Source organism: Vipera ursinii (genome assembly GCF_947247035.1).
Source record: "Vipera ursinii genome assembly, chromosome: 7".
Taxonomy (NCBI): Eukaryota; Metazoa; Chordata; class Lepidosauria; order Squamata; family Viperidae; genus Vipera; species Vipera ursinii.
Window position 1 is genome coordinate 70903070 of NC_139521.1, and position 27372 is coordinate 70930441.

At 46.4% G+C, this 27372-nt stretch overlaps 1 protein-coding gene across 1 annotated transcript in view; it reads left to right on the plus strand.

Moving 5' to 3' along the window:
• Positions 1-27372, plus strand: part of CCDC158 (coiled-coil domain containing 158) — a gene marked incomplete at both ends in the record, with an annotated part of 69144 nt that overhangs the window by 11958 nt on the left and 29814 nt on the right. Inside the window, 7 exons of the mRNA XM_083368038.1 lie at positions 3580-3694; positions 7051-7170; positions 11427-11624; positions 15172-15729; positions 18009-18198; positions 24374-24526; positions 26947-27059. Of these exons, the coding sequence (XP_083224164.1) occupies positions 3580-3694; positions 7051-7170; positions 11427-11624; positions 15172-15729; positions 18009-18198; positions 24374-24526; positions 26947-27059 (1447 nt within the window). The remainder of the gene's footprint in view (positions 1-3579; positions 3695-7050; positions 7171-11426; positions 11625-15171; positions 15730-18008; positions 18199-24373; positions 24527-26946; positions 27060-27372) is intronic.

Sequence of the window (27372 nt, forward strand, 5' to 3'; positions counted from 1 at the left end):
ACTTTAAGACTTTGTGGACTTCAGCTCCCAGAATTCCTCAGCCGGCACCGCCTGAGGAATTCTGGGAGCTGAAGTCCACAAGTCTTAAAGCTGTCAAGGTTGCAGACCCCTGTCCCAAAGGACTTTTTTTTTTTCTAAAAGGCAACTAGACTTTTTGGGTTGTTGTTTTTTTTTTTCTTTGAAAATGTTTCATTTCTCATCCAGGAAGCTTCTTCACTTCCAGCTCCAGCAAAACGTTTTCAAAGGGGGGGAAAAAACACCAAGAAAATTCAGTTGCCTTTTGGAAAAAGCATCTTTGGGACAATCATGACCTGGGTAATTGAGAATCTCCATAGAAATCTAAAGCAAATGTTTTCAGGGAATTATTGCAATTGATTTGGATGGATTATGTTACTACCGGTATGAGGGTTTGACTTCTTACTAACGTTGTCTCATTAACTTTGATTGAGAGAGATCTGGACGGGGAACAGGGTTTTTTTTTCATTCTGCCTTCCCAACTTGGGTTAAAAAGAAAGTCTATATATTCTAGGGGTACATACGAATTCTGGGAGGAGAGTTCCACACATCTTGAAGTTACCAAGTTTGAAAAATACTACACTGGTGTTAGGATTTCAAGGTGGCACTTGGCTCCATCTGCAGCAGAAGCAATCTGGCTGCATGCGTTGTAATAATGTATTTATTTGTTAGTATAGTTTAGTTTAGTTTTATTATATTTATATACCGCCCTTCTCCCGAAGGACTCAGGGCGGTATATAAATATAATAAAACTAAACTAAACTAAATTTCTATGCCACCCATCTGACTGTTACAGCAACTCTGGGTGGTTGACACAGAGCATAATAAAAATATAGAAAGGCAATACAAGAGAACTTAAAATTATAGAATAGAATAGAATAGAATAGAATAGAATAGAATAGAATAGAATAGAATAGAATAGAATAGAATAGAATAGAATAGAATAGAATAATAGAATAGAATAGAATAGAGCTGGAAGGGACCTTGGAGGTCTTCTAGTCCAGCCCCCCGCTCAAGCAGGAGAACCTATACCATCTCAGACAGGTGATTGTCCAGTCTCTTTTTTAAAACTTCCAGCGATGGAGCTCCCACGATTTCTAGAGGCAAACTGTTCCACTGGTTGATTGTCCTCACTGTCAGGAAGTTTCTCCTTAATTCCAGGTTGCTTCTCTCCTTGACCAGTTTCCAACCATTGTTTCTCGTCTTTCCCTCTGGTGCTCTGGTGAACAACCTGGCCCCCTCTGCCTTGTGGCAGCCCCTCAGATACTGGAATACTGCTATCATGTCTCCCCCATTTCTTCTTTTCTTTAGACTGGCAAACCCAAGTCCTTTAGCCGTTCTTCGTATGTTCTGGTCTCCAGGCCTTTGATCATCTTATTTGCTCTAAAAGAAATTTTATATAATGACTAAAAAACTAAGAGAATGGGTGTCCTGAAGATGGGGATCTTCTCCTTACCACATCAGTCACCCCCAGCATAGACCACCCTTATTGGGGGCCCAGGCCAGCCATCAGAGTCAAGTTTTAAGGCTCTTCCTGAAGACCAGGAGTGTGAGGACGGGAGCCACAGCAGAAAAGGCTCTTGGCTACATCCAGGCACCCGGACTCTACACCGAATCAGGGGTTGTAAAAAGGAAAAAAAAAGTATGTATGTATGTTTGTAAATGTTTGTGTGTGCAGAGAGGGTTTCATTGCTGCTAATAAGCCAACATCTTCATCAATCCTGGCTTATTGTTTATGCATTTCACTGCCATTCCAGTAAGTCACTTTCAGCTATTCTGTTAGGCTCGCTGAGAGACCTCGAGACAGGTCTTTGATTTCAAAAAGGAAATAGAGAATTATTTCAAAGTCTCATGGCAGGCTGGACAAGAAGAGCTATCATTTTGCATCAGTTGAGAATCTCCAAGGTGCTTTTTCCCAAAGGCAACTGGAGGGTTTTGGTTTTTTGTTTAATTTGACAACGTTTCGCTTCTCATCCAGGAAGCTTCTTCAGTTCTGAAGGAAGTCCAGTTGCCTTTGGGAAAAAGCACCTTTGGGAGAAGCGTGACTTGGATGATTGACAATCTCCCTAGACATCAGCGGAGAATGTAAGAGTCCCAGTCTGCTCATTGGAACTCTTGCTTCAGGGATTCCAGCCAACGAATTAAAGAGAAAGCCTCACGCAGAGCGTGGTGACCTTTCTTCTGATACTTTGTCCCATGCTCCTGCCACTCGGAGGCATAAAGGACACAATGCACAATGATAGCCTGTACGAACTGACATCGAACCGTTTCCCGCTCCCCAAACGTTTATCCAGCTCTTCAGATTGCACACACATATATAATATCATATATATATCACATATACTGTATCATATCACTGGCAAAAATGCAGTCACTGCAAAACATCTATATCTCTATCTATATATCTATATCTATATCTATATCTGTATCTATATCTATATCTATATCTATAAAGGTAGGTAGGTTCCCCCGCACACGCGTGCTAGTCATTTCCGACTCTAGGGGCCGGTGCTCATCTCCGTTTCAAAGCCGAAGAGCCAGCGCTTGTCCAAGGACGTCTCCGTGGTCATGTGGCCGGCATGACTAGACGCCGAAGGTGCACTGAACGCGGTTACCTTATCTATATCTATATCTATATCTATATCTATATCTATATCTATATCTATATCTATATCTATATCTATATCTATATCTATATCTATATCTATATCTATATCTATATCTATATCTATATCTATATCTATATCTATATATCTATATCTTGAACTATGGTGCTGGAGAAGACAACAAAAGTGCGTATAGTCAAGGCCATGGTCTTCCCAGTTGCAATGTATGGCAGTGAAAGTTGGACCATAAGAAAGGCTGAGCGCCAAAGAATTGAAGCCTTTGAACTATGGTGCTGGAGAAGACTCCTGTGAGTCCCTTGGACTGCAAGGCGATCAAACCGGTCAGTCCTAGAGGAGATCAACCTGACTGCTCTTTAGAAGGCCAGATCCTGAAGTTGAAACTCAAATCCTTTGGTCACCTAATGAGAAGGAAGGACTCACTGGAGAAGAGCCTCATGATGGGAAAGGTTGAGGGCAATAGAAGAAGGGGACGACAGAGAAGGAGGTGGCTGGATGGAGTCACTGAAGCAGGAGGCGTGAGCTTAAAGGGACTCCAGAAGATGGTAGAGGACAGGAAGGCCTGAAGGAACGTTGTCCATGGGGTCGCGATGGGTCAGACACGGCTTTGCAACTAACAATAAAATATCTATATATCTATATATATCTATATATCTATACCTATGTCTATGTCTGTCTGTCTGTCTGTCTGTCTGTCTATCTATCTGTCTGTCTGTCTATCTATGCCAAAAATAGCAATAGCATTTAGAGATATATATATGCAATTTGAAGAGCTGGATAAATGTTTGGGCAGGGTAAACAGGTTTGTCAGCTTATATGTATTTTTCAAACCTCCTTGACTGCTTAGTTTGCAGCCGTTATTCTCACCTGCATCACCCCGCTGTCTGCTCCAGGATATTTTAGATTCTCATCTGGGTTTATTTCCTCTTTTTATCCTCAGAGAACAAGCCAAAAATCAGAAGTCTTTGTATTTGCGTCAGATCAGCCAGCTGGAAGGCACAATATCCCAACTGCGCTCTGAGCTACGGGAAGCAACGAGGATGTCCCAGGATAAGGTAAAGCACAACAAAAGTGTTGGTGACCTTTGAAATTTGGGTGAATTTTACCTTGCGGATTCTAAATGCAGCTCGTTTGCTAACTTACAACGGTTCATTTAGCGACTGTTGAAAGTTACAACCGCCCTCAAAAAAAGTGACTTTTGACTGTTCTTCACATTTACGACCGTTGCAGCACCCACCCACCCCAAGGTCACATGATCCGAATTCAGAGGCTTGGCGGTTGCAGTGCCCCGGGGTCACGTGATCCCCTTTTGTGAGCTTCTGACAAGCAAAGACAACAGGGAAAGCCAGATTCACCCTACAAACTTTTTACTAACTTAGCAACCGCAAGGGATTCGCTTAACAGCTGGGGCAAGAAAGGTCATAAAAAGGGACAAAATTCACGTAACAATTTTGGGCTGAACTGTGGTTGTAAGATGAGGACTACGTGTACTCTAAGACACCATAAAAATCGTCGACTTAGGACGAGTAGCTTAACAATTGTTTGAAATTTCTACGGATCTACCTGTTTGCGGGTGTGTGTGTGTGTGTTTCAAAGTTCACCTGGGAGAAAAGACAGATCTTAATGGCTTTCCAGAAGCCCATGAGAATCAGGGGTGCTCTGAATTTCCTGCAGAAACAAACAACGAAGACCTTTTGATGGTAGCTGGTTTTTCTTTTTTCTCTTTTCCGGACCTCGCTTCATATTTTGTAGAGTTATTTCCAGCTTCGCTCCTATCAAAAAGAGCGCAGAGTCTCGCTACTTGCATTCTACCTCTCAAGTGGCTTTTAACTGACATAGTAAAGGTAAAGCTTCCCCTGCACACGCGTGCTAGTCGTTTCCGACTCCAGGGGCCGGTGCTTATCTCTGTTTCAAAGCCGAAGAGCCAGCGCTTGTCCGAGGACGTCTCCATGGTCATGTGGTCAGCATGACTAGACGCCAAAGGCGCACTGAACACTGTTACCTTCCCACGGTAGTGGTCCCTATTTTTCTACTTGCATTTTTTACGTGCTTTTGAACTGCTAGGTTGGCAGAAGCTGGGACAAGTAACAGGCGCTCACTCTGTTACGCGGCACTCGGGATTCGACCCGCCAAACTGCCGACCTTCTGATCGACAAGCTCAGCGTTCTAACCCACTGAGACACCGCATCCCTTTTAACTGTCATATCAAGATGCAAATACATCCAGGACTGAATATTTTCTAAAAACGGAAGGTGTACTCTGCATCCCAGAGAATGCAAGCTGAATTCTTTTAACAGCTGCTCTGCTTCTCCACAGCTTCCCAAAGGCTGAATCTAGACACTGTGCTGTGGTGGGATTCAAATAGGTGAACAACCGGTTCTCTGTGTGGATCCCGCTTCCGGAAGTCCATTCTGGGCCTGGGCAACAAAAAAAATTAGCTACCAGTTCTGCCGAAGTGGTGCGAACCGGCTGAATCCCACCGCTGACTCTGTGACTTTAACACCAGCCACAGTTTCTCTTACCATTTTAGCAGCCTAGCTTGGTGCCGGGATTAGAAAAACAAAGGCTCCAAGGACAGCAAACATGACCTTAGGACAGAGGTCACCAACCTTTCTTGGGGAAGGGAAAGCATTTTATGCATGTGTGCCCGCGCCTGCACAGGGCCGCAAGCATACACGTGATGCAAACGGGGCGGGGCTAGCGTTTGCATGATACTCGCTAGCCCTGCCCCATTTTTGTGCACAGCGCCCTGTTTCTGCGTCCCGAGGCGCAGTAGCATCCCATTTTCACACCCTGAGGTGCAGCGTGGGCCTATTTTTGCACAGCGTGGCGGTGCGTCACCGTTTTCATGCCCTGCAGTGCGGCGGCCAGTTTTTGCACCCCAAGGTCCGGCGGCATCCCATTTTCGTGCCCTGAAGTGCGACAGCGGCCTGGTTTTGCACCCCGCGGCCATGGCGCTAGCACAAGTGGGTGTGTGAACGTTCACACATGTGCGCACTGGCCAGCCTGTGGCCCACAGGTTGGGGACATCTGCTTTAGGACACAACAGGATTAACCTGCCACCATTAGAATACCAAAATGGCACACTCAAGCTCAAGTCAAAGTACATTGCCACAGGAACAGGAAGAACCTCAATTACAAGACCCAAGAAGGTATAAAAAACCCCCACCCACTCTCAACTCCATTTTGTCAGCCACCCCAGAAAGATGCTGTGTCACTGAAGTTTCTGGCAACTAAATAATCAAGAACCGTCTTTCCCAAGCAGCCTCCATTTTTTATTTCCAGCATCTTAGCCTCCATTTTATTGACTCCCGGCTTGGACTGGACCTGAAGATTTTTCTTTCAACAGGTTGAAGGTGAAAGTCCTCCAAGTTGTGCTTGATTTGTGATGTCTTCAAAGGCGTGGCCAACTACACAAAAGTAGTTTGCAGTTGCGGCTTTCTCTAGGGCTGTGGTGGCAAACCTATGGAACGGGTGCCCAAGGCGGCACTCAGAGCCCTCTCTGTGGGCACCCACGCCATGCCCCGGAGGTGGCAACTGCCCCTCTTCAACCAACTGCCTGCTAATTTGCCAAGGTCCCACGTGGCTGAATGCATCCCAGCACAGCTGGTTTCCCTCCCCCCAATCCCATCCCTCCTGGCCTCACATGCTCTCCTTTTCCCAGGCACGACCCACTGCGTCACCTCCTCAGCTGTCGGCCGACCATCCATCTCGGAGGCGGCTTCTTTGAACTGCTGACGACTGGCTGCGGAGCCACAGAGTGCGCCAGTCGAGGGGACGGCAGGCTGTGGCTACTGACGGACACCGTCGGCCCCCATGCGCTCGCTGGCCTCTGTGTGCGGGGACCGATGGTGTCAGGCAGCAGCTGCCCCAGCCCTTGCCTTGCCCCATGGCAATGGCACTCCCGCCCTGCCTCGCCTCACCCCACAGGATGAGTCTCCTGCCTACTGCCCCACCTGCCAGAGATCTCCTGGAGCTCCCGCAACCCTGCCCACCCCCAACAGGTGTCCCTCCCCACGAGCGACATGGAGGTGACCACACCCACCTTGGCCACACCCACCCAATCTTCCATGACCACCACAGCCACACCCACCCAGTGGGCCACGCCCACCTGGCACCCAGCGATAAATAAGTGGGTTTTGGATTGCCGTTTGGGCACTTGGTCTCTAAAAGGTTCGCCACCACTGCGCTAGGGTATTTTTCCTGGCGATCTCTCAGCCAGCTCTGAACTAGATCTGGCCAGGCTTAGCTTTTTTTTTTTTTGAAATCCGCAAAGGGCAGCTAAGCGGCTCCACCTCCTTGAGCTAGGCTTTGAAGTTAAGTAAAACGAAAACTCGGAGATTCTTAGGACTCTGCATTCTGTGCCCCTCCGAGGGTGGTTTCTGAGTGTGTTTTTGTGTTAATACTTTAGATAGAAGATCTGGAGAAGCAGCTGCATCTGGTTCACTCTGAGATGACAGAAGCTCAGATTGAAAGGGATCAATACAGCCAAGAATCTGGAAACTTAGATGATGAGGTTCAGCAACTGTTGGTAGGAATCTGACACAGGAGCGCCTCAATAAAAGCGGCTTTTGTGAATCTCGGGGTTCATAATCTAGCTAAGTGGCTCAAATCTCATTGACTCTATGAGGAATTCAGAGTGTTAGATCCTACGGTAGAAGGCCAAACTCATCTTCGTGATACACGTCGTGCATTCACATTTCCAACTTCAGCGGCACTTGCTCTTGAGCCCCTCGTAGGCTACTGACCAAGTGTCGGTGGGGTGTAGGTAACGAGTTGGAAATTTACTCTCCCACTCCTCTTTGTCACACTGCTTACTAAGAGATTACTAAACTTGAATTGCTTTTTTCCACCTTTCTTCCCTGGCACACATGCAGAGAGTACATGTTCTTGACATTTATTCATTCATTCATTCATTCATTTAATCTATCGAACTTGTATGGTGCCCATCTCATTGAAGGGAACTATACATGCACCTCTTGGTATGATATATCTACTTACCGGTAGATACTTTGTTTATCTCTATAGTGGATGTTGTTAAATAAATCTTATTGGTGTTAATTGGTCAATGTTGTGTGTTTGTGTGTGTGTGTGTGTGTGTTTGTAGGATTGTTCAGGACAGATTCCTGTTCACGGGATCATTTTCATGTACCTTCTCCTAAACTCAGTAAGGGGTTTAAAAAAAAATCCATCAGGTTCAATGAGACAAATGTTGAGAATATTTCAAGTTTGCAATGTGATTTTGGGACAAGGACTCACTTGTATTCAGTCCATCAGATATTCATGTGAAAAGGAAGATAGACAGACAGACAGACAGATAGATAGATAGATAGAATAGAAAGAAAGAAAAAGAAGGAAGGAAGAAGGAAGAGAGAGAGAGAAAGAAAGAAAGAAAGAAAAAATAAAAAAGAAAGAGAAAAGAAAGAGAAAAAGAAAGAAAAAAGAAGGAAGGAAGGAAGGAAGGAAGGAAGGAAGGAAGGAAGGAAGGAAGGAAGGAAGGAAGGAAGATGTGTGAATGGGAGAGGGAGGGAGGGAAGAAGAGGAAGGAAGGAAGGAAGGAAGGAAGGAAGGAAGGAAGGAAGGAAGGAAGGAAGGTGTGTGAATGGGAGAGGGAGGGAGGGAAGAAGAGGAAAGAAGGAAGGAAGGAAGGAAGGAAGGAAGGAAGGAAGGAAGGAAGGAAGGAAGGAAGGAAGATGTGTGAATGGGAGAGGGAGGGAGGGAAGAAGAGGAAGGAAGGAAGGAAGGAAGGAAGGAAGGTGTGTGAATGGGAGAGGGAGGGAGGGAAGAAGAGGAAAGAAGGAAGGAAGGAAGGAAGGAAGGAAGGAAGGAAGGAAGGAAGGAAGGAAGGAAGGAAGGAAGGTGTGTGAATGGGAGAGGGAGGGAGGGAAGAAGAGGAAAGAAGGAAGGAAGGAAGGAAGGAAGGAAGGAAGGAAGGAAGGAAGGAAGATGTGTGAATGGGAGAGGGAGGGAGGGAAGAAGAGGAAGGAAGGAAGGAAGGAAGGAAGGAAGGAAGGAAGGAAGGAAGGTGTGTGAATGGGAGAGGGAGGGAGGGAAGAAGAGGAAAGAAGGAAGGAAGGAAGGAAGGAAGGAAGGAAGGAAGGAAGGAAGGAAGGAAGGAAGGAAGGTGTGTGAATGGGAGAGGGAGGGAGGGAAGAAGAGGAAAGAAGGAAGGAAGGAAGGAAGGAAGGAAGGAAAGAAGGAAGGAAGGAAGGAAGGAAGATGTGTGAATGGGAGAGGGAGGGAGGGAAGAAGAGGAAAGAAAGGAAGGAAGGAAGGAAGGAAGGAAGGAAGGAAGGAAGGAAGGAAGGAAGGAAGGAAGGAAGAAAGGAAGGAAGATGTGTGAAAGGGAGAGGGAGGGAGGGAAGAAGAGGAAAGAAGGAAGGAAGGAAGGAAGGAAGGAAGGAAGGAAGGTGTGTGAATGGGAGAGGGAGGGAGGGAAGAAGAGGAAAGAAGGAAGGAAGGAAGGAAGGAAGGAAAGAAGGAAGGAAGGAAGGAAGATGTGTGAATGGGAGAGGGAGGGAGGGAAGAAGAGGAAAGAAGGAAGGAAGGAAGGAAGGAAGGAAGGAAGGAAGGAAGGAAGGAAGGAAGGAAGGAAGGAAGGAAGGAAGATGTGTGAATGGGAGAGGGAAGGAGGGAAGAAGAGGAAGGAAGGAAGGAAGGAAGGAAGGAAGGAAGGAAGGTGTGTGAATGGGAGAGGGAGGGAGGGAAGAAGAGGAAAGAAGGAAGGAAGGAAGGAAGGAAGGAAGGAAGGAAGGAAGGAAGGAAGGAAGGAAGGAAGGAAGATGTGTGAATGGGAGAGGGAGGGAGGGAAGAAGAGGAAGGAAGGAAGGAAGGAAGGAAGGAAGGAAGGAAGGAAGGAAGGAAGGAAGGAAGGAAGGAAGGTGTGTGAATGGGAGAGGGAGGGAGGGAAGAAGAGGAAAGAAGGAAGGAAGGAAGGAAGGAAGGAAGGAAGGAAGGAAGGAAGGAAGGAAGATGTGTGAATGGGAGAGGGAAGGAGGGAAGAAGAGGAAGGAAGGAAGGAAGGAAGGAAGGAAGGAAGATGTGTGAATGGGAGAGGGAGGGAGGGAAGAAGAGGAAGGAAGGAAGGAAGGAAGGAAGGAAGGAAGGAAGATGTGTGAATGGGAGAGGGAGGGAGGGAAGAAGAGGAAGGAAGGAAGGAAGGAAGGAAGGAAGGAAGGAAGGAAGGAAGGAAGGAAGGAAGATGTGTGAATGGGAGAGGGAGGGAGGGAAGAAGAGGAAGGAAGGAAGGAAGAAGAGGAAGGAAGGAAGGAAGGAAGGAAGGAAGGAAGGAAGGAAGGAAGGAAGGAAGGAAGGAAGGTCAACCTGCAGTCTGAAGCAAAAGCCCAGTTTGGGACATGAAAAGGAAGATGGTAAAAGAGATGAGCAGCAAGAGAGAAAGAGGAACCTGTTCTCTTTACATCTTTCCTGCCAAAAACATCTTTCCTCACGTCTTTTGCCGGGAACCGTCGTCTATTGTTATTTCCAGCATGGGAAAAAAGGCGTAAAAATTTAAGCAATGCAGCTCAGCCCAATCTCATATTGGGTTTGTGGCTTCAGAAGCTTCATTTTGGAGAGAAGAGAATCCCCAGGAGAAAAAGACACCCTGGATCTAATCCAGGGGTCTTCAAGCTTGGCCCTTTTACGACTTGTGGACTTCAACTCCCAGAATTCCTCAGCCTGGCTGAGGAATTCTGGGAGTTGAAGTCCACAAGTCGTAAAAGGGCCAAGCTTGAAGACCCCTGATCTAATCCCAGGAGACGGCCGTGTTTCTGGCGTTACCAGCTTCTGCCTCCCAGACTAGGCAGACCGTTAGATATTTTGCTTAGCAGATTATAAATCAGACTAATTTTTCCTTTCAGCTTTATTTCCTTGGCTGAGCTTAACTTGAGAGTGAACATGTTTCGTTTGCTTAGGACTGGGCAGCTCCTAGGGGACAGGTGGTCCTCGACTTACAACAGGTCATTCAGCGACCATTCGAAATTACGACGGCATGGAAAAAAAGTGACCGATGACCCTTTTTCACAGTTGCGACCATTGCAGCATCCCCATAGTCATCCAGAATTCAGACGTTTGGCAACCGACTCGTATTTATGACGGCTGCCATGTCTTGGGGAATCATGGGTCCCCCCCTTTTTTTTGAGGCGTTCTGACGAGCAAAGTCTATGGGGAAGCCAGATTCACTTAACTGTGACTCATTTAACAACGGGAGAGTCACTTAACGGTGGCAAGAAACTTTGTAAAATGGGAAACAAAAAGCCGCTTAACCAGCATCTCATTTAACAACAGAAACACTGGGCTCCCTTGCGGTCGTAAGTCGAGGGCTACCTGTACGTCTTTCCTCCCTTTAAAAAGGGTTTTGTCAACTATTTTGTAATGAAATAAGGGAAATTTGGGTTACCTGACATCTAAATACTATGGATGTTAAAGGCTAAATTGGAACACTGTAATTGAAATTAGGTAAAATTTAAAAACAGGACGTGGATATGTATAAGTAAAAATATATTGGTAAATGTTTTAACCGATCGAGTTATAATTAGAAATGCATCAATTTGAATGTGATAGAATAAGGGACATAGAGAGGGCATTTTTTTGATGATGTGACCTGAGACATGTACGAAAGATCTTGTTACTGGACTATTGATTACCCAATCACCACGCTGCTCCCTAAATATTTGGATGTAAAACTGGAAAATTAATAAAACTTGTTTAAAAAAGGGGGGGTTGGTTTTTTTCCCCCCACCTTCAGAAACTATGAAGCTTTGCTTAACGGGCTGCTTTGCCTTGTAGGCCGAGCTCCACAAGAAAGACGTAGAGCTGAATCTGGAAAAGGAGCAGAACAAGAGGCTCTGGGATCGAGACACGGGGAGCAGCATCACCATCGACAATCTGCGGAGGGAGCTGGACAACAAAAACATGGAGCTGCAGCGCCTGGACTCCATCGTGAGGTCCTTGCAGATGGAGTGTGAGGGGCAAATTCAACGTCAGGTCAGAAAAGAAAGACGGTTCCCCACCAGAACTGAAGCTTTTCCCGAACTTCTAGAATATTCTATTTGGCCAAATTATGATTAGACACACAAGGGATTTGTCTCCGGTGCAGAAGTTCTCGGTGTAACATGCAAAGCCACAGAGTAATGATAACTACAATCATGATACCAGTAAGAGCTTGAAAACAATGGCGCAGGCCTGCCCTAGGTCAGGGTAGGCAACCTCGGCTCTTTTATGACTCATGGACTTCAACTCCCAGAATTCCTGAGTCAGCGAGGGAGAGGATTGAATTTTGCCAGATGGAAATATTGTGACTTGCCACATAATCCTTCAATCGCGTGGTTTCAGGCTCGCAAGTAGGCAGGCAAATCGGAGCATGCGCGGGGATTGTGTACCCTTCTCTCTGAAGCAAGAGCATCACTTATCTCGACGTTCTAGAACAGCGATGGCGAACCTTTTAGAGGCCGAGTGCCCAAACTGCAACCCAAAACCCACTTGTGTATCACTGGGTGCCGGGTGGGCGTGGCCCATTGGGTGGGTGTGGCTCCATTGGGTGGGAGTGGCCCATTGGGTGGGCATGGCTGCAGTCGTTAACGGCAGACTGGGTGGGACTAAAAAGTTCAATCAATCCCAACTTTGCGAGATCTTTTTTCCCGCGAGAAGTTGAAATTGATTGATTGATTGAATCTTTTTTTTTTCCACACGGCGGCGGAGGCCTAAAGCAAAAAGGTTTTATAAAACCCAGCTGAAGGCCTAGGACTGGGGCGAGGGCGCACGTGCCCACAGAGAGGGCTCTGCGTGCCACCTGTGGCACGCGTGCCATAGGTTCGGCACCACGGTTCTAGAACATAGAACAGACATGTCAAACTCGTGCGACGTATCGGAGTCCACGAATCATAAAAGAGCCAAGGTTGCCTACCCCTGGTATAGGGTTTCCTACCTGAGCAGGGGGTTGGACTAGAAGACCTCCAAGGTCCCTTCCAACTCTTATTCCATTCCATTCCATTCCATTATTATTCTATTCTATTCTATTCTATTCTATTCTATTCTATTCTATTCTATTCTATTCTATTCTATTCTATTCTAATTCTAATTCTAATTCTATTCTACAAGGAATGGCAACAACAGTCAGTCAAAAGCCAGTCAATCAACAGATGGCAGCAGTTACAAAACAGCTGCAGTATAGATAGTCCTTGACCTACGAACAGTCGCTTAGTGACCATCCAAAGTTACAATGCATCCCCCGATAGGGGTCTAGGGACGACTCGTCACAGCTGAATCACCCCAGTCATCTCACTCTGGCAGATTTGCTGCAGCCACTTCGCTGTGGGACAACTCATCATGAGGCAATTCAGCATGGGATAACTCAAGAGAAGGACAAGTGAACTGCAGTGGGCCTCGTCTCGCTTTAGATTTGAACCTTCTCTATTTAGAAGTCCTGAAGACCGGGCGCAATTCATTTGTCCTTCTCTTGAATTGTCCTGCGTTGAATTGTCCCGTGACGAGTTGGCTGTGGCGAGCTGTTCCATTCTGCCCAAAAGGTACTTACGATCCGGTTCTGAAGTTCCAGCAGCCAGGATGTTGCCCCCTCCGTTCCCCGCAGTCATGTGAACTCATTTCAGGCAGTTGGCCACCGGCCCAAATTTATAGCTATTTGTGACATCTCGTGATCACAGGACCACAATTTACAATTTTTATTTTTATTTTTTGGCCAAAAACAGGCCAAAAGCTTCTGTTTTTTCAGCATAGCGAGCAACGGATTTGCTTAACGACTGTAGGTATGCTTAGCAGTTGTGCAAAAAAAAAGTGTCATAAAATAGAATTGGTTACATGGTTGATGCACAATACGACGGTCATGACTTTCGGCCATAAAAGGCAGACTCCAATGCGTTCATAAGTTGAGGGCTACCTGTATTAAATGCCCTGCATTTAAGAATATAAGAAGGAAGGATAGCGGGAGATTAAGATGTCCCGGTGGGTTTTTATTTTATTATGAAATGTTGCTGCCGTTCAAACAAGGACTCCTTTGTCTTGGCCTCATGCCTGAAATAAACATCCATGTGAGCCAGGGAAGCAAGCTGGGGTTCTGCTGGGTCCTGCTCACAGGAAGATAAGACAAAAATGAGCAGAAAATTGTGCCATCCTAAAATGCCTTTTAGATCAGGTGGGACACATCATGTGGTCATTTTCTCAACTGCCTGCAGGGGGCAGCACGACACAGGCAGTCCCAGACTTTGGCTCACAATTGAGCCCAAAACTTTAGGTTGCTCACTGAAGCACTTGTTAAATGAGTTTTTGCCCTATTTTATGACCTATCTTGGCACTGTTGTTACGTTACGTCAGACATGTCGAACACAAGGCCCAGGGGCCGGATCCGGCCCGCGAAGTGGTTTCATGCGGCCCGCGAAGCCATCCTGGAAACAGTGAGGGAACGGCCCCCACTGCCTTGGCCCTGGCCCAGAGACCCCCCTTCTGCCAGAGACCCTCAGATCTGTCCCACTCCTGCCCAGGCCCCCATAGGTACCCTTGATGCGAACGATGTAGAGCTGGCCACGCCCACCCAGTAGGCCATACACACTTTAGCCACACCCACCCGGTAGGACACGCCCACCCAGGCCACACCCACCCAGTCCCCTGAGGGCAACCACAATGCTGATGAGGCCCTCAATGAAATTGAGTTTGACACCCCTGCGTTAAGTTAAATCATTGCAGTTGTTAAGTCAAATAAATAAATAAAATAAATAAATAAATAACCTTGTTGTTAAGTGAATCTGGCTTCCCCATTGACTTTGCTTGTCAGTAGATCACCCAAAACTGTTCACATAACCCTGGGAAAACTGCAATTGTCGTAAATGTGAACCCAGTTGCCAAAGCATGCAATTTTGATCGCATGACCTGGGGGGGGTCGGGTCGGGTGCTGCTATGGTTTTAAGTGTGAAAAACGGCCATAAGTCACTTTTTCCAGTTTCACTGTGACTTTGAACGGTCACCGAATGAACTGTTGTAAGTCGAGGACTACATGTATCCTTTTCTTTTATTATTATTATGATTATTATGTTCGGTGCACAAACCAGTCGGATGTTCAAAGCGGATTTGACATTGTTCAAGTTGGTCAAGATCTTTTTGGTTACCCTGAGTTTGTCTTCTGGGGTGTTGTTGGCTACTCCTGCCCAGTTTGGTGTCATCTGCGCCTGCTCCTCTTGCTAGTTCTGCTCCATTTGGGATCATCTCCTTCAATCATCTCCTTCAAGAGCCTTGGTGGAGCAGTGGGCTAATGCCTCCTTAAGTAACACCAGCTGCCTGCAATTAGTGCAGGTTCGAGTCCCACCAGGCTCAAGGTTGACTCAGCCTTCCATCCTTCCGAGGTAGGTAAAATGAGGACCCAGATTGTTGGGGGCAATTAAGCTGACTTTGTAATAATGCCGCTTGGGGTGTGTGTGAAAGCCCTAACAAGCAGGCATATACATAGAATGAAGGCTACTGCTAAGCTTGTAAGCCGCCCTGAGTCTTCGGAGAAGGGCGGGATATAAATGGAATTAAAATAAAAAAAACGTGGTGGAAGCGTTGGGGAAACAGTGTATATTTCTTTTCTTTTTTTCCTTTTTTCTTCCCCCCCCCCCAGATGTCTGCAATTAAAGAGAGGAACGACAGCCTAGAAAGGGAATCTTCTATCCTGGCCCAGCTAAATTCCACCAAGGATAAGCTCCATAAAACTGTCCAAGAACTCAGCGAAAGAAAATTAAGTCTGGACTCGGCAGAGAGGGTCATCGCCGAACTCAGGTCTTCCCACCTGGAGAAGGAAAGAGTCATCGAACGCACCAACGACGAGATCCAGCAGCTGCGCGGACGGGTGGACAGCAAGCGGCAGGAGTTCCAGCAACTCAAAAGCCAGAGCGAGCTCTTGCGGAGCGTGCAGTCCGACTGCGAGTCTCTGAAGGTGCAACTGATGGAGAAGGAGAAGGTGATTGAGATCCTCCAGAAGCAAATCGAGAGCATGACCGAGGTGGTAAGCCAACATGGCCGGACAGCTGGTGCCATGGAGACAGAGAAGTCTCAGCTCATAAAAGAAGTCGGCGAGAAGAAGGTCGAGCTCCAAGAACTGAAGGTGCCTAAGTTTCACCCTCTTGCTTCTTCTTAAAGGCCCTTTTTTTCCTTTTTCCATCTCGGGTAGTCCTCGGCTTACGAGCACAATTGAGCTCGACATTTCTGTTGCTAAGCGAGACAGCTTTTAAATAAACTCTTGCCCCATTTTACGACCACTCTCGACCCCGAATCACTGCAGTTGTTCAGGTCGTTTAAGCGAATCTGGCATTCCCCGTTGACTTTGCTTGTCAGAAGGTCGCAAAAGGGGATCACGGGACACTGCAGCAGTCATAAATACGAGGCAGCTAACAAGCATCCAAATTTGGATCACCTGACCATGGGGATGCTGCAACGGTTGCAAGTATGAAAAATGGCCATAAGTCGCTTTTTTCAGTGACGTAACTTCGAATGCTCACTAAATGAACTGCTGTAAGTGGAGAACTACCCATACCGCCATAAATATGAATCGGTTGCCAAGAGCCCAAATTTTGATCATATGACCACGGGGATGCTGCAGTGACTGTAACTTTGAACGGTCACTAAATGAATGATCGTAAATGGTGGACAAGCTGTCCGAGGGTTAATTCAAAGTTTTTCAAGCTAGTGCTGTCCACCTAGGTTGGGAATTTCAACTTTGGCAAATATCAGGGTTCTTAAATCTTTGATGCAGAATCCAAATCTAGACTTCCTAAATCAGGGGTAGGCAACCTTGGCTCTTTTATGACTCGTGGACTGGCAGCGGGGGTGGGGTGTTTGGTTTTTATTCCCCCCCCCCTCATCTGCTGGGTGGTTGCAGCAGGTTTTGGTCACTTCACATGACCCTGGGACACTGTGACCCTCATAAATATGAATCAGTTGCCAAGCATCCGAATGTAAATCACAAGACCCTGGCGATGCTGCAACATTCAAGCTGATCGGCGCTTCTTCTGGGCTCAGCAGAAGCACCAGGATCAGCATTGACCTCCAACTGGAGCCTGGCGCTGATCCTGGCACTTCCGCTGACCACTGACAGCCCTGCAACTCCAGCTATCTCTCGTTCAGGCTTGTGCGGTGCTGCCACCAGTTCAGCTCATTCCCCTCCCCCCGCTACCACTTTTCTAGGATGTTTGTGTACCACCTGCCAGGTACCAATGTACCACAGGTGGTACCCATACCACAGGTTGAAAAGCCCTGTACTAGATGACCTCCAAGGTCCCTTCCAACATCATCATCATCATCATCATCATCATCATTATTATTATTATTATTATTATCATCATTATCATCATCATCATCATCATCATCATCATCATCATCATTATCATTAAACAGCCTTGGTGGAGCAGTGGGCTAATGCCTCCTTAAGTAACACCAGCTGCCTGCAATTAGTGCAGGTTCGCATCCCACCAGGCTCAAGGTTGACTCAGCCTTCCATCCTTCCGAGGTAGGTAAAATGAGGACCCAGATTGTTGGGGGCAATTAAGCTGACATAATAATAATAATAATAATAATAATAATAATAATAATAATAATAATAATAATAATAATAATAATAATAATTATATACCGCCCTTCTCCCGAAGGACTCAGGGTGGTGAACAGGGCAGACATATAAAAAATACAAAAATACAAAAGTTAAAAAAAATTAAACATATGCCCAAGCTAAAAACAGTAAAAAAACAGTAAAAATATTAAAAATAACAAAAAAAATCCCAACCCATCCCCCGTCAGGCCAAGCCGGCTTGTTCAAATAAATGTGTCTTCAGATCGCGACGGAAGGAGCAAAGGTCGGGCGCCATCCGGAGCTCAACCGGCAACCGATTCCATAGTTCCGGGGTGCCCACAGAGAAGGACCTCCCCCTGGGGGCCACCAACCGACATTCTCTGATCGGTGGCACCCTGAGGAGGCCCTCTCTGTGGGAGCGCACAGGGCGGAGGGAAGTTGATGCCGCTTGGGGGGGGCGAAAGCCCTAATAAGCAGGCATATACATAGAATGAAGGCTACTGCTAAGCTTGTAAGCCGCCCTGAGTCTTCGGAGAAGGGCGGGATATAAATGGAATTAAAAAAATAAATAAAAATAAATACAGAGGTAAAGGAGAAGGAATGGCAGAATCTGGAGGTAGAGTGAAACAGGGAATCAGCCTAGAATCCCTATGTAGCCACAAGCAAACTAAATCCAACTCCCTCCTCCCTGTGAGAGCCATTGACCTTATCTAACTCTAACCAGGTTGCTGACCACTAGTTGAGATGATTCCTGTGCATAGGCTTTTAGCAACAAATTTCGCCTGTGGACCTGGTCTTTCACGCTTATTCCTGCCTAGATTTCACAAGACAAGAAAGACAGCCAGATTCGTGAGTTGGAGGCCAGCCTGAGCGACATGGAATTAGAAAAGGTGAAACTGATGAACGTGTGCTCGGAAAGGCTCCGGGTCCTGAAAGAGATGAAACTGGAGCGAGAAGAACTTGTGAATGAAATAAAAGCCAGTCGCATTGAGCTCTCTGCCCTAGCAGGTATTTTTTTGTCTTCCTTCCTTCCTTCCTTCCTTCCTTCCTTCCTTCCTTCCTTCCTTCCTTCCTTCCTTCCTTCCTTCCTTTCTTTCTTTCTTTGATTCTTTATCCTCAGCTTCCGAGACCAAGTGTTTCTCAATCTTGGCAAGTTGTAAGATGTGTGGACTTCAATTCCCAAAATTCTTTAGCCCGCTATGGGAATTCTGGGAGCTGAAGTCCACACAAGCTTGCCAGGGTTGAGAAACAAACACCTCCTTAGAGGTGCTTGGGATTTGCAGTGTTTACAATTCTCAAATGTGAATATGTGCCCAGAAGACATCAAATGGTGGGATTCTGATTCAAATTGGCACGGTGGTTAGAATGCAGTATTGCAGGTAAACTCTGTCCCCAGTCGATCCCGAGTTCGATCCTGACATGGCTCAAGCTTGACTCAGCCTTCCATCCTTCCGAGAGATTGCTAAAATCGAGATCGAGATTGTTGGGGGCAAGATGCTGGCATTGTAAACTGCTCAGAGAGTGCTGTGAAAGCACTATGGAGCTATATGTACAGTAAGTCTAAGTGCTATTGCTATTGCTATCAAATTGTCTTGTTACCAGGGTGTGGATTTCTGATTTTTTTAAACGTCAAACTGTTGATATGAAATCTCTCTCTCTCTCTCTCACACACAAACACACACACGCACGCACACACACACACTCTTTCTCTCTCTCCCTCTCTCTCCCTCCCTTGCTCTCTTTCTCTGTCCCTCTCCCTCTCTCCCTCTCTCCATCTATTTCCCTCTCTCTCCCTCTCTCTCCCTCCCTCTCTTTCTCTGCCTCCCTCACTCTCTCTCCCTCCCTCTCCCTCCGTCCCTCTCTCCTTCTCTCTCCCTCCCTCTCTCTCCATCTCCCTCTCCTTCCGTCCTTCCCTCTCTCCCTCCCTCTCTCTTTCTCTCTCTCCCTCTCCCTCTCTCTCCCTCTGTGCCTCTCTCTCCCTCCCTCTCTCTTTCTCCCTCCCTCTCTCCCTCCCTCCCTCTCTTTCTTTGTCCCTCTCCCTCTCTCCCTCTTTCCCTCTCTCTCTTTCTCTCTTTCCCTCCCTCTCTCTCTTTCTCACTCCATCTCCCTTTCCCTCCATCCCTCTCTCCCTCTCTCTTTCTCTCTCTCTATCTCCCTCTCTCTCCCTCTGTGCCTCTCTCTCTCCCTCCCTCCCTCTCTCTCTCTCTCTCCCTCCCTCGCTCTCTTTCTCTGTCCCTCTCTCTCTCTCTCCTTCCCTCTCTCTCCTCTCTCTCTCTCCCTCCCTCTTTCTCTCCCTCCCTCCCTCTCCCTCCCTCTCTCTCTCTCTCTCCATCTCCCTTTCCCTCCATCCCTCTCTCCCTCTCTCTTTCTCTCTCTCCATCTCCCTCTCTCTCCCTCTCTCCCTCTGTGCCTCTCTTTCTCTCTCTCTCTCTCCCTCCCTCTCTCTCTCTCTCTTTCTCTCTCTCTCTCAGAACTGTGTCTCTTATGCAGCCCTTTATCAGTTCACATGTCCCTTTTCCGGTCCATTCTTTCCTTGCTTTGCTAGACATCTTCTAAATAATTCAGTTGGGATTCCCAGCAGGATCTGCAAATCCTCCTCTCAGAACTCGGCTGTACACTTCCTGGAGATTGCCAGTTTAGGAGGGGCCATCAGTCAGTTCACTCAAGAGGCAAACCTTCCGTCTCTCTTCAGCCGTCTGACCTGCGCTAAAGGCTTTCCTTTTTCCAGAATAAGCCCCGTGAGCTCCGTTAAGAAGTTAAATCCTTATTGTACCTAACTGTTGTGATTCAGGGTCAGCCTGTGGGTTCGGCAGTTGGGTCGGACGACTCAGAGGAGGAGGAGGGGGGTGTTGAAGAGCTTGCTGATGATGGCCTTGAGGCTCCGCAGAGCCCTCAGCCGGGCCCCTCCCACCTGGTCACGACGGAGACCCAGCTGTGTGAGCCTGACAGCGTGGATGAAGATGACCCACAGCTGGCCCTGTTCAAGGACGCCCGACGCAGGAGGCAGTCAATCAGGAGTAAACAGAGGAAGGCAATGGGGCACCTCGGAAGGAGGCAGAGAGAAGCCACGCCCTGAACTGTATAAAAGGGGAATGCGTGGGAGGGCTGGTTTGCTGAAGGCAACCGCTTGGATAGTTCCTGTTTCATAGCTCCTGTTTCATGGTTGGTGTCTTGTCTTGCTCTGTTTTATGTTAATAAATTTGGCAGGCTTTATTCCAGCCTCTTGCTGTTTGTAAAGGGGTTGCCCCTGCTTTTGCTGCAGGGCCGGTAGCAGGCTGGTACAGAACACTAACAAGGACAGGGATGAAGAAGAAAGTTGAAAGGTAAAAAGTCAAAGCCAAGTCACGGTTAAACCAGGGACTGACCAGGATCTCTCAAATACACCATATCCACGCACTCAGGTTTACCCAGCCTCGGCGCATGAAATAAAACAGGATGCTACCAGTATTAGCTAGCTTCACTCTTTCCAAATTCTTGCTTCCCCAATTCACCAGATCAAGAATCTGCCTGGGAAGATTTTCCCCTACTTTCTATATAGGATAGACCCCAAAAAAAGAAGCACACACATGCAGACCTGAAAGCTACATTTATTAGAACAGCGACAGTAACCGAATCTTGCAGAGTCTGGATCTGCTCCCTTTCCTCTTTCTTTCATGAGAATTGAGAGCGGGCGAAGGTCTGTCTGAGGCCTTTTCAAAAACTGTTTCCCTGGCCTGGAGTCAAGTTTCATTTATCTATTGTTGCCTTAGTGGTGGTGGATCTTCCCTCAGTCCTTCCAGCTCATTCCCTTCCTTTTCTGCATGAAATGAAAAGAAGGACTAGGGGTGACATGATAGCAGTGTACCAATATTTGAGGGGCTGCCCCAAAGAAGAGGGAGTCAACCTCTTCTCCAAAGCACCTGCAGGCGGGACAAGAAGCAACGGATGGAAACTCGTCAAAGAGAGAAGCAGTAGCAATAGTACTTAAACTTATATGCCACTAGAACTAAGCAACCTAGAACTAAGGAGAAATTTCCTGGCAGAAGAACCGATCGGTGGAATGACTTGCCTTCAGAAGTTGTGGATGCTCCAACACTGGAGGTTTTTAAGAAGAAATTAGACAACTTTTTGTCTGAAATAGTATAGGGTTTCTTGCTAGAAAAGGGGGTTGGACTAGGAGACCACCAAAGTCCCATTCTGTTCTGTTCTGTTCTGTTCTGTTCTGTTCTGTTCTACTCTACTCTACCCTACCCTACCCTACCCTACCCTACCCTACCCTACCCTACCCTACCCTACCCTACCCTACTCTACTCTACTCTACTCTACTCTACTCTACTCTACTCTACTCTACTCTACTCTACTCTATTCTATTCTATTCTATTCTATTCTATTCTATTCTATTCTATTCTATTCTATTGAAACTCAAATCCTTTGGCCACCTAATGAGAAAGAAGGACTCAATTGAGAAGAGCCTAATGCTGGGAAAGGTTGAGGGCAAGAGAAGAAGGGGACGACAGAGAATGAGGTGGCTGGATGGAGTCACTGAAGCAATAGGCATGAGCTTAAATGGACTCCAGAAGATGGTAGAAGACAGGAAGGCCTGGAGGAACGTTGTCCATGGGGTCGTGATGGGTCGGACATGACTTCGCAGTTAACAACAACAACATTCTATTCTGTTCTGTTCTGTTCTGTTCTGTTCTCTCTCTATTGTATTGTATTGTATTGTATTGTATTGTATTGTACTCTACTCTACCCTACCCTACCCTACCCTACTCTACTCTACTCTACTCTACTCTACTCTACTCTACTCTACTCTACTCTACTCTATTCTATTCTATTCTATTCTATTCTATTCTATTCTATTCTATTCTATTCTATTGACACTCAAATCCTTTGGTCACCTGATGAGAAGGAAGGACTCACTGGAGAAGAGCCTAATGTTGAGAAAGGTTAAAGGCAAGAGCAAAAGGGGACGACAGAGAATGAGGTGGCTGGATGGAGTCCCTGAAGCAGTAGGCGTGAGCTTAAATGGACTCCAGAAGATGGTGGAGGACAGGAAGGCCTGGAGGAACGTTGTCCATGGGGTCGCGATGGGTCGGACACGGCTTTGCAGCTAACAACAACAACAACATTCTATTCTATTCTATTCTATTCTATTCTATTCTATTCTATTCTATTCTATTCTATTCTATTCTATTCTATTCTATTCTATTCCATTCCATTCCATTCCATTCCATTCCATTCCATTCCATTCCATATAACAAAGAATGACAACAACAGTCAGTCTTGTTTCAATCAACTTCAAAGGAGAAAACACAAAGAAACCCATCCTCAAAAGACAAGATGAAGAACCCTCTCTTCTTATTTTTTTTTAATAAGCCTGCCTGAGAAGGAAACCCCACATGCCTCATTAAATTCTCAGTGTCGCATTTTCCCGAAATTTTGGTCGTCTCTTCCCGGTATCTGGTTGGATGGATCTCTTACTCCTTTCAGTGCCTGACAGTCTTAAAATGAAATTTCCCCACTTTCATTCCTGCATGGGCATCACTGGTGGAGGTCGAGCATGGGATATCGCATGCACCCCAATGCCGGGGCACAAATGTTGCGAACTGTGTTTTTGCATTATGAAACAAGCAGGCGAGTCCAGCCATTTGTGCCGTGACTCCCTAACACAGGCAACTTCATTATGATGTTGGCTCGAGTCGTCCTCAGGTCATCCTCAAGTTACAACCATTCGTTTAGGGACCGTTCCAAGTTACAACAGTACTGAAAAGAAGTGACTTATGTGTTGTGATTCAACATCAGCCTGTGGTTTCGGCAGCTGAGTCGGACGATTCTGAAGAGGAGGAGGAGGAGTGGTTTGGAGAGCCTTTGGTGTCAGAGGGAGACTCTGATGCACCGCAGGACTCTCAGCCTGGCCCCTCCCATCTTGTTCCTCCTCAGACCCAGCTGTGTGAGCACGAAGGATTGGAAGAAGACAGTCCACAGCTGGCTCTGTTCAGGGACGCTAGGAGCAGGAGGCAATCTAGCAGAGCAGAGCAGAGGAAAGCAATGAGGCAACTCGGGAGAAGGCAATGAGAAGCCACGCCTTGGGACTGCTGATAAAAGGGGAAGGTGTGGGAGGTGCTGGTTACTAAAGGCAACCGTTTGAAGGTCTTCTGCTAGAGTCCTGGTCTGTTATTCTTGTTTAACTCTTGTTTAACCTTTTTGGTTTAAGTCTTGTTTGAACTTTTAGTTTAACTTTTGTAAATAAATTTGTTTGGGTTAGTTTCAGCCTGTTGATTATAAAAAGGGGTTGTCCCTGACATTCAAACAGGGCCGGTCGTAGTCTGGAACAGAACATGTTTTTCCACACATATGGCTATTGCAGCATCCCCATGGTCACGTGATCAAAATTCGGACACTTGGCAAATGGTTCATATCTGTGATGGTTGGAGTGTCCAGGGGTCACGTGATCTCTTTTTGCGACCTCCTGACAATCAAGGTGAGGGGGGAAGCGAGATTCATTTAAGAACCGTGTTACTAATTTAACAACGGCATTGATTCACTTAACAACAATGGCAACAAAGGTCGTAAAATGGGGCAAAACTCGCTTAACAACTGTCTCGCTTACCAACCAAAATTTTGGGCTCAGTTGGGGTTGTACGTCAAGGACTACTTGTATGCATATCTCTTTGCTGTTCCTTATCTCACATCTGCCTGACATCTAATACATCTAATTGTTTAAACCAGGGGTAGGCAACCTTGGCTCTTTTATGACTCGTGGACTTCAACTCCCAGAATTCCTGAGCCAGCCATGCTGAGGGGAAAGGGAGAGGTTTCCAAGCTGAGCCATGCTGGCTCAGGAATTCTGGGAGTTGAACTCCATGAGTCATAAAGCAGCCTAGGCCTAGGCCAGGGGTAGGCAACCTTGGCTCTTATGACTCGTGGAGTTCAACTCCCAGAATTCCTGAGCCAGTCATGCTGAGGGGAAAGGGAGAGGTTTCCAAGCTGATCCATGCTGGCTCAGGAATTCTGGGAGTTGAAGTCCACGAGTCATAAAAGAGCCAAGGTTGCCTACCCCTGGTCTAAACCTTCATCTAACTGCTGACTTCCCAACGAGTCTCGCTGCTTTGGAACTGAATTCATTTTGGGTTTTATTTACACGGAAGTAACATAACACAGGACTGCGTGACATGATTTGGTTGTTTCTCTTTGGCTGCAGAGGAAGCAGAAGTGATCAGGAATGACTACCGAGAGAAAAATGAAGATATGGAAGCAATTGTGAGCAAACTGAAAATGCAGCTGAAATCGGCTCAGATTGAATTGGAGCAAACCAGGGCCACTTTGAAGACCATGGAGGGCTCCGATGGGCATGGTAATTGTGTTACTTTCATTGAATAGAATTATTTTCTTTGTCTATGGAGATTCTCAGTCACCCAGGTCATGGTTGTTCCAAAGGTGCTTTCTCCCGACTAGAGGATTCAGGTGACCCCGAGGGCACAGATAAACCTCCAACTGGCCTCCACAATTCTCAGAGAGAGTACTAATGACCAGATGACTGCAAGGAATATAAATCCTTCCATTCCCCGCCATTCTGTCAGAACTGAAGAGGCTTCTTGGAGGAGAAGCAAAACGTCTTCAAGGAAAACACGAAGAAAGTCCAACTGCCTTTTGAAAAAGCACCTTTTGGACAATTATTTTCCTTCTTTTGCAAGGGGTAGAATGGTTAAACCTGTTAGTTTTCATCAAAGGGTTTTCATACAGATTTTCACACGGATGCTATTAAATCTGATCAGAGCATTTAGTACAGGGGTCTTCAAACTTGGCCCTTTTATGACTTGTGGACTTCAACCCCCAGAATTCCTCAGCCAGGCATGCTGGCTGAGGAATTCTGGGGGCTGAAGTCCACAAAGAGCCAATTTTGAAAACCCCTGATTTAGTATGACATTATAAGATGATTTGATTCTCAGCTAGAGACGACCACAGATCTGGAGTAGTTAAGGGACATACAAGTAGATCTCGACTTATGACTATCATAAGTCATGATGACCGTAAAGGGAGTCGACCCAATTTTACAACTTTTTTTTGTGGCTCATGCAATGTGCCGGTTGTTAAGCAAACCCATTGTTCATGTATGGGGCATTTTTTTTGCTGAAAACCAGAAATAAATGCTGGTTTTCAGCAAAAACATCATTGATTGCAATCATGTGACCAAGAGATGCTGCAAATGGCCACAAATGTCAGCTGGTTGCTAAGTGCCTGACATGTGGTCACATGACTATGGAGGTGTGTGGCTTGTTGGAACTTCATAACTGGATCATAGGTACCTTTGAGGTCTCTGTCATAACTTCAGATGGTCGCTAAAGGACTGGTTGTAATTTGAGGACTACCTGTAGTTAATGAACATTAATTAATAGTTAGCGTTCATTAGAGACTGGAAATTGGTATCTTTCCTTATCTCCAATAAAAGCAGGAATTTTGCTTCTTTGGGTAGACAGAGATCTCTAGCAGAAAATTCTTGGTATTCTCACTAAACTACAATTCCCAGCATTCCTTGGGGAAGAGCTGCCATAGACAAACCACACAAAACAGTTACAAGTTGGCAAATATAAGGATATAATAAATGGAAGCTTGCAATGGAATTTATTTTTATTCTGGGTAGGCAATACTGTAAAATGCATTGTCATTCTCTGCTGGAGTGTGTTGTACTCCTATCGATTTTTTAAAAAGCGAAGGTTCCTTCAGGTTATGGTAGATTTATAAATTCAAAATGTATGTAGAATTATGTGTAGGTTAAACTTACAGGTCTATTCCCATCATTCTGTCTCAAATTGTATGAGGCTATTTCTGTGCTGAAAAATTCTTCCAGGATCCAATCTGGGTCAATCACCGGGACCAAAGGTTTTGTCTTCTGAGTGTTTCCCTGAAAATAAGAATGGGTCTTTACCCCCCGCCTCCAAAAGAGCCACCCGATCTTATTTTCGGAGTAGGCCTTACTTCACCTCCAGCACCGACAGCCCCACCCAGCCCGTCCACTTCTTTTGGGGCCGAGGTTCTGCAGCTGCATTCAGGCCTGCATTTTGCAGTCAGGCCTTTCCAGAAGGCCTAAGCAGCCGAGTACAGAGCTATGGATTGAATCCTTAGCTTTGTGCTCGGCTGCTGAGGGCTTGCAGAACCGAGCTACAGATTGAATCCATAGCTTGGGTCTTGGCTGCAGAGGCCTTCCAGAAAGGCCTGTGACTGAGACACGCAGGCCTGGCTGCAGAAGAGGCCTCAGAAGAAGAAGTGGGCCGGCGAGGAGAGGCCTGGCTGCAAGGAAAGTGGGGGTGGGGTGGGTGGGGCAGCTCCACACTGCCACCCTGCCCTAGCTTGATTTTTAGGTGTGTGCCTCGCCCCCAAACTAGGGCTTATTTTTGGGGTAGGGCTTATATTAGGCCTACCACCCCCCAAAAAAATCAAGCTAGGGCTTATTTTCGGGATAGGCCTTACTTTCCAGGAAACAGGGTGTGGTGCCTGTTGTGTGTGGCTTTTTAGATGTTGACTGGGGTGTTGATGGCTGGCTATTAAGTTGTTGGCCATTGTTTCCTTGTGCTGCCAAGCCCTCGCCTCCTAAGTACTTGATAAGCTGGCGGTAAAGACAAAACCTCTTTGGCCCCTGTGATCGACCCACATTGGATCCTACTACATTATCCTGGGACACGTATATTCGCTTTCATTTGTGGAAAAAAACTTGCCCGTTTCTTGCCAAGAATTTTCCAATTTCCACTAATGCTCTGGAAATCTTCTCTTTCACAGCCATGAAAGTTGCCATGGGGATGCAGAAGCAAATTACAGCCAAACGAGGGCAGATCGATGCTTTGCAGAGCAAGATTAAGTTCTTGGAGGAAGCAATGACTAATGCAACTAAGGTCCAGATTGCTGAATTATGAAACTGTGATAAATGTAGCCCAGTACAATGCTCAGGCTAAACGTTGAAAGATTATTATGGGTGCAAATCTGTCTACAATATGATTGAAAGAATGAAACATCTAGCTCTAGTTAATTACCATGAACCTTATCACAGCCCCTATACATTTAATATAGGTTTTTTTGCTAAAGACCTTAACAAGTGATTCTCAACCTTTTCTTCAACACGGACCCCCTTTAAATAGTGAGTTCTAGTCCTGCCATAGCCATGAAAGCCAGCTGGGTGACTTTGGGCCAATCACCAGGAGACGGTGA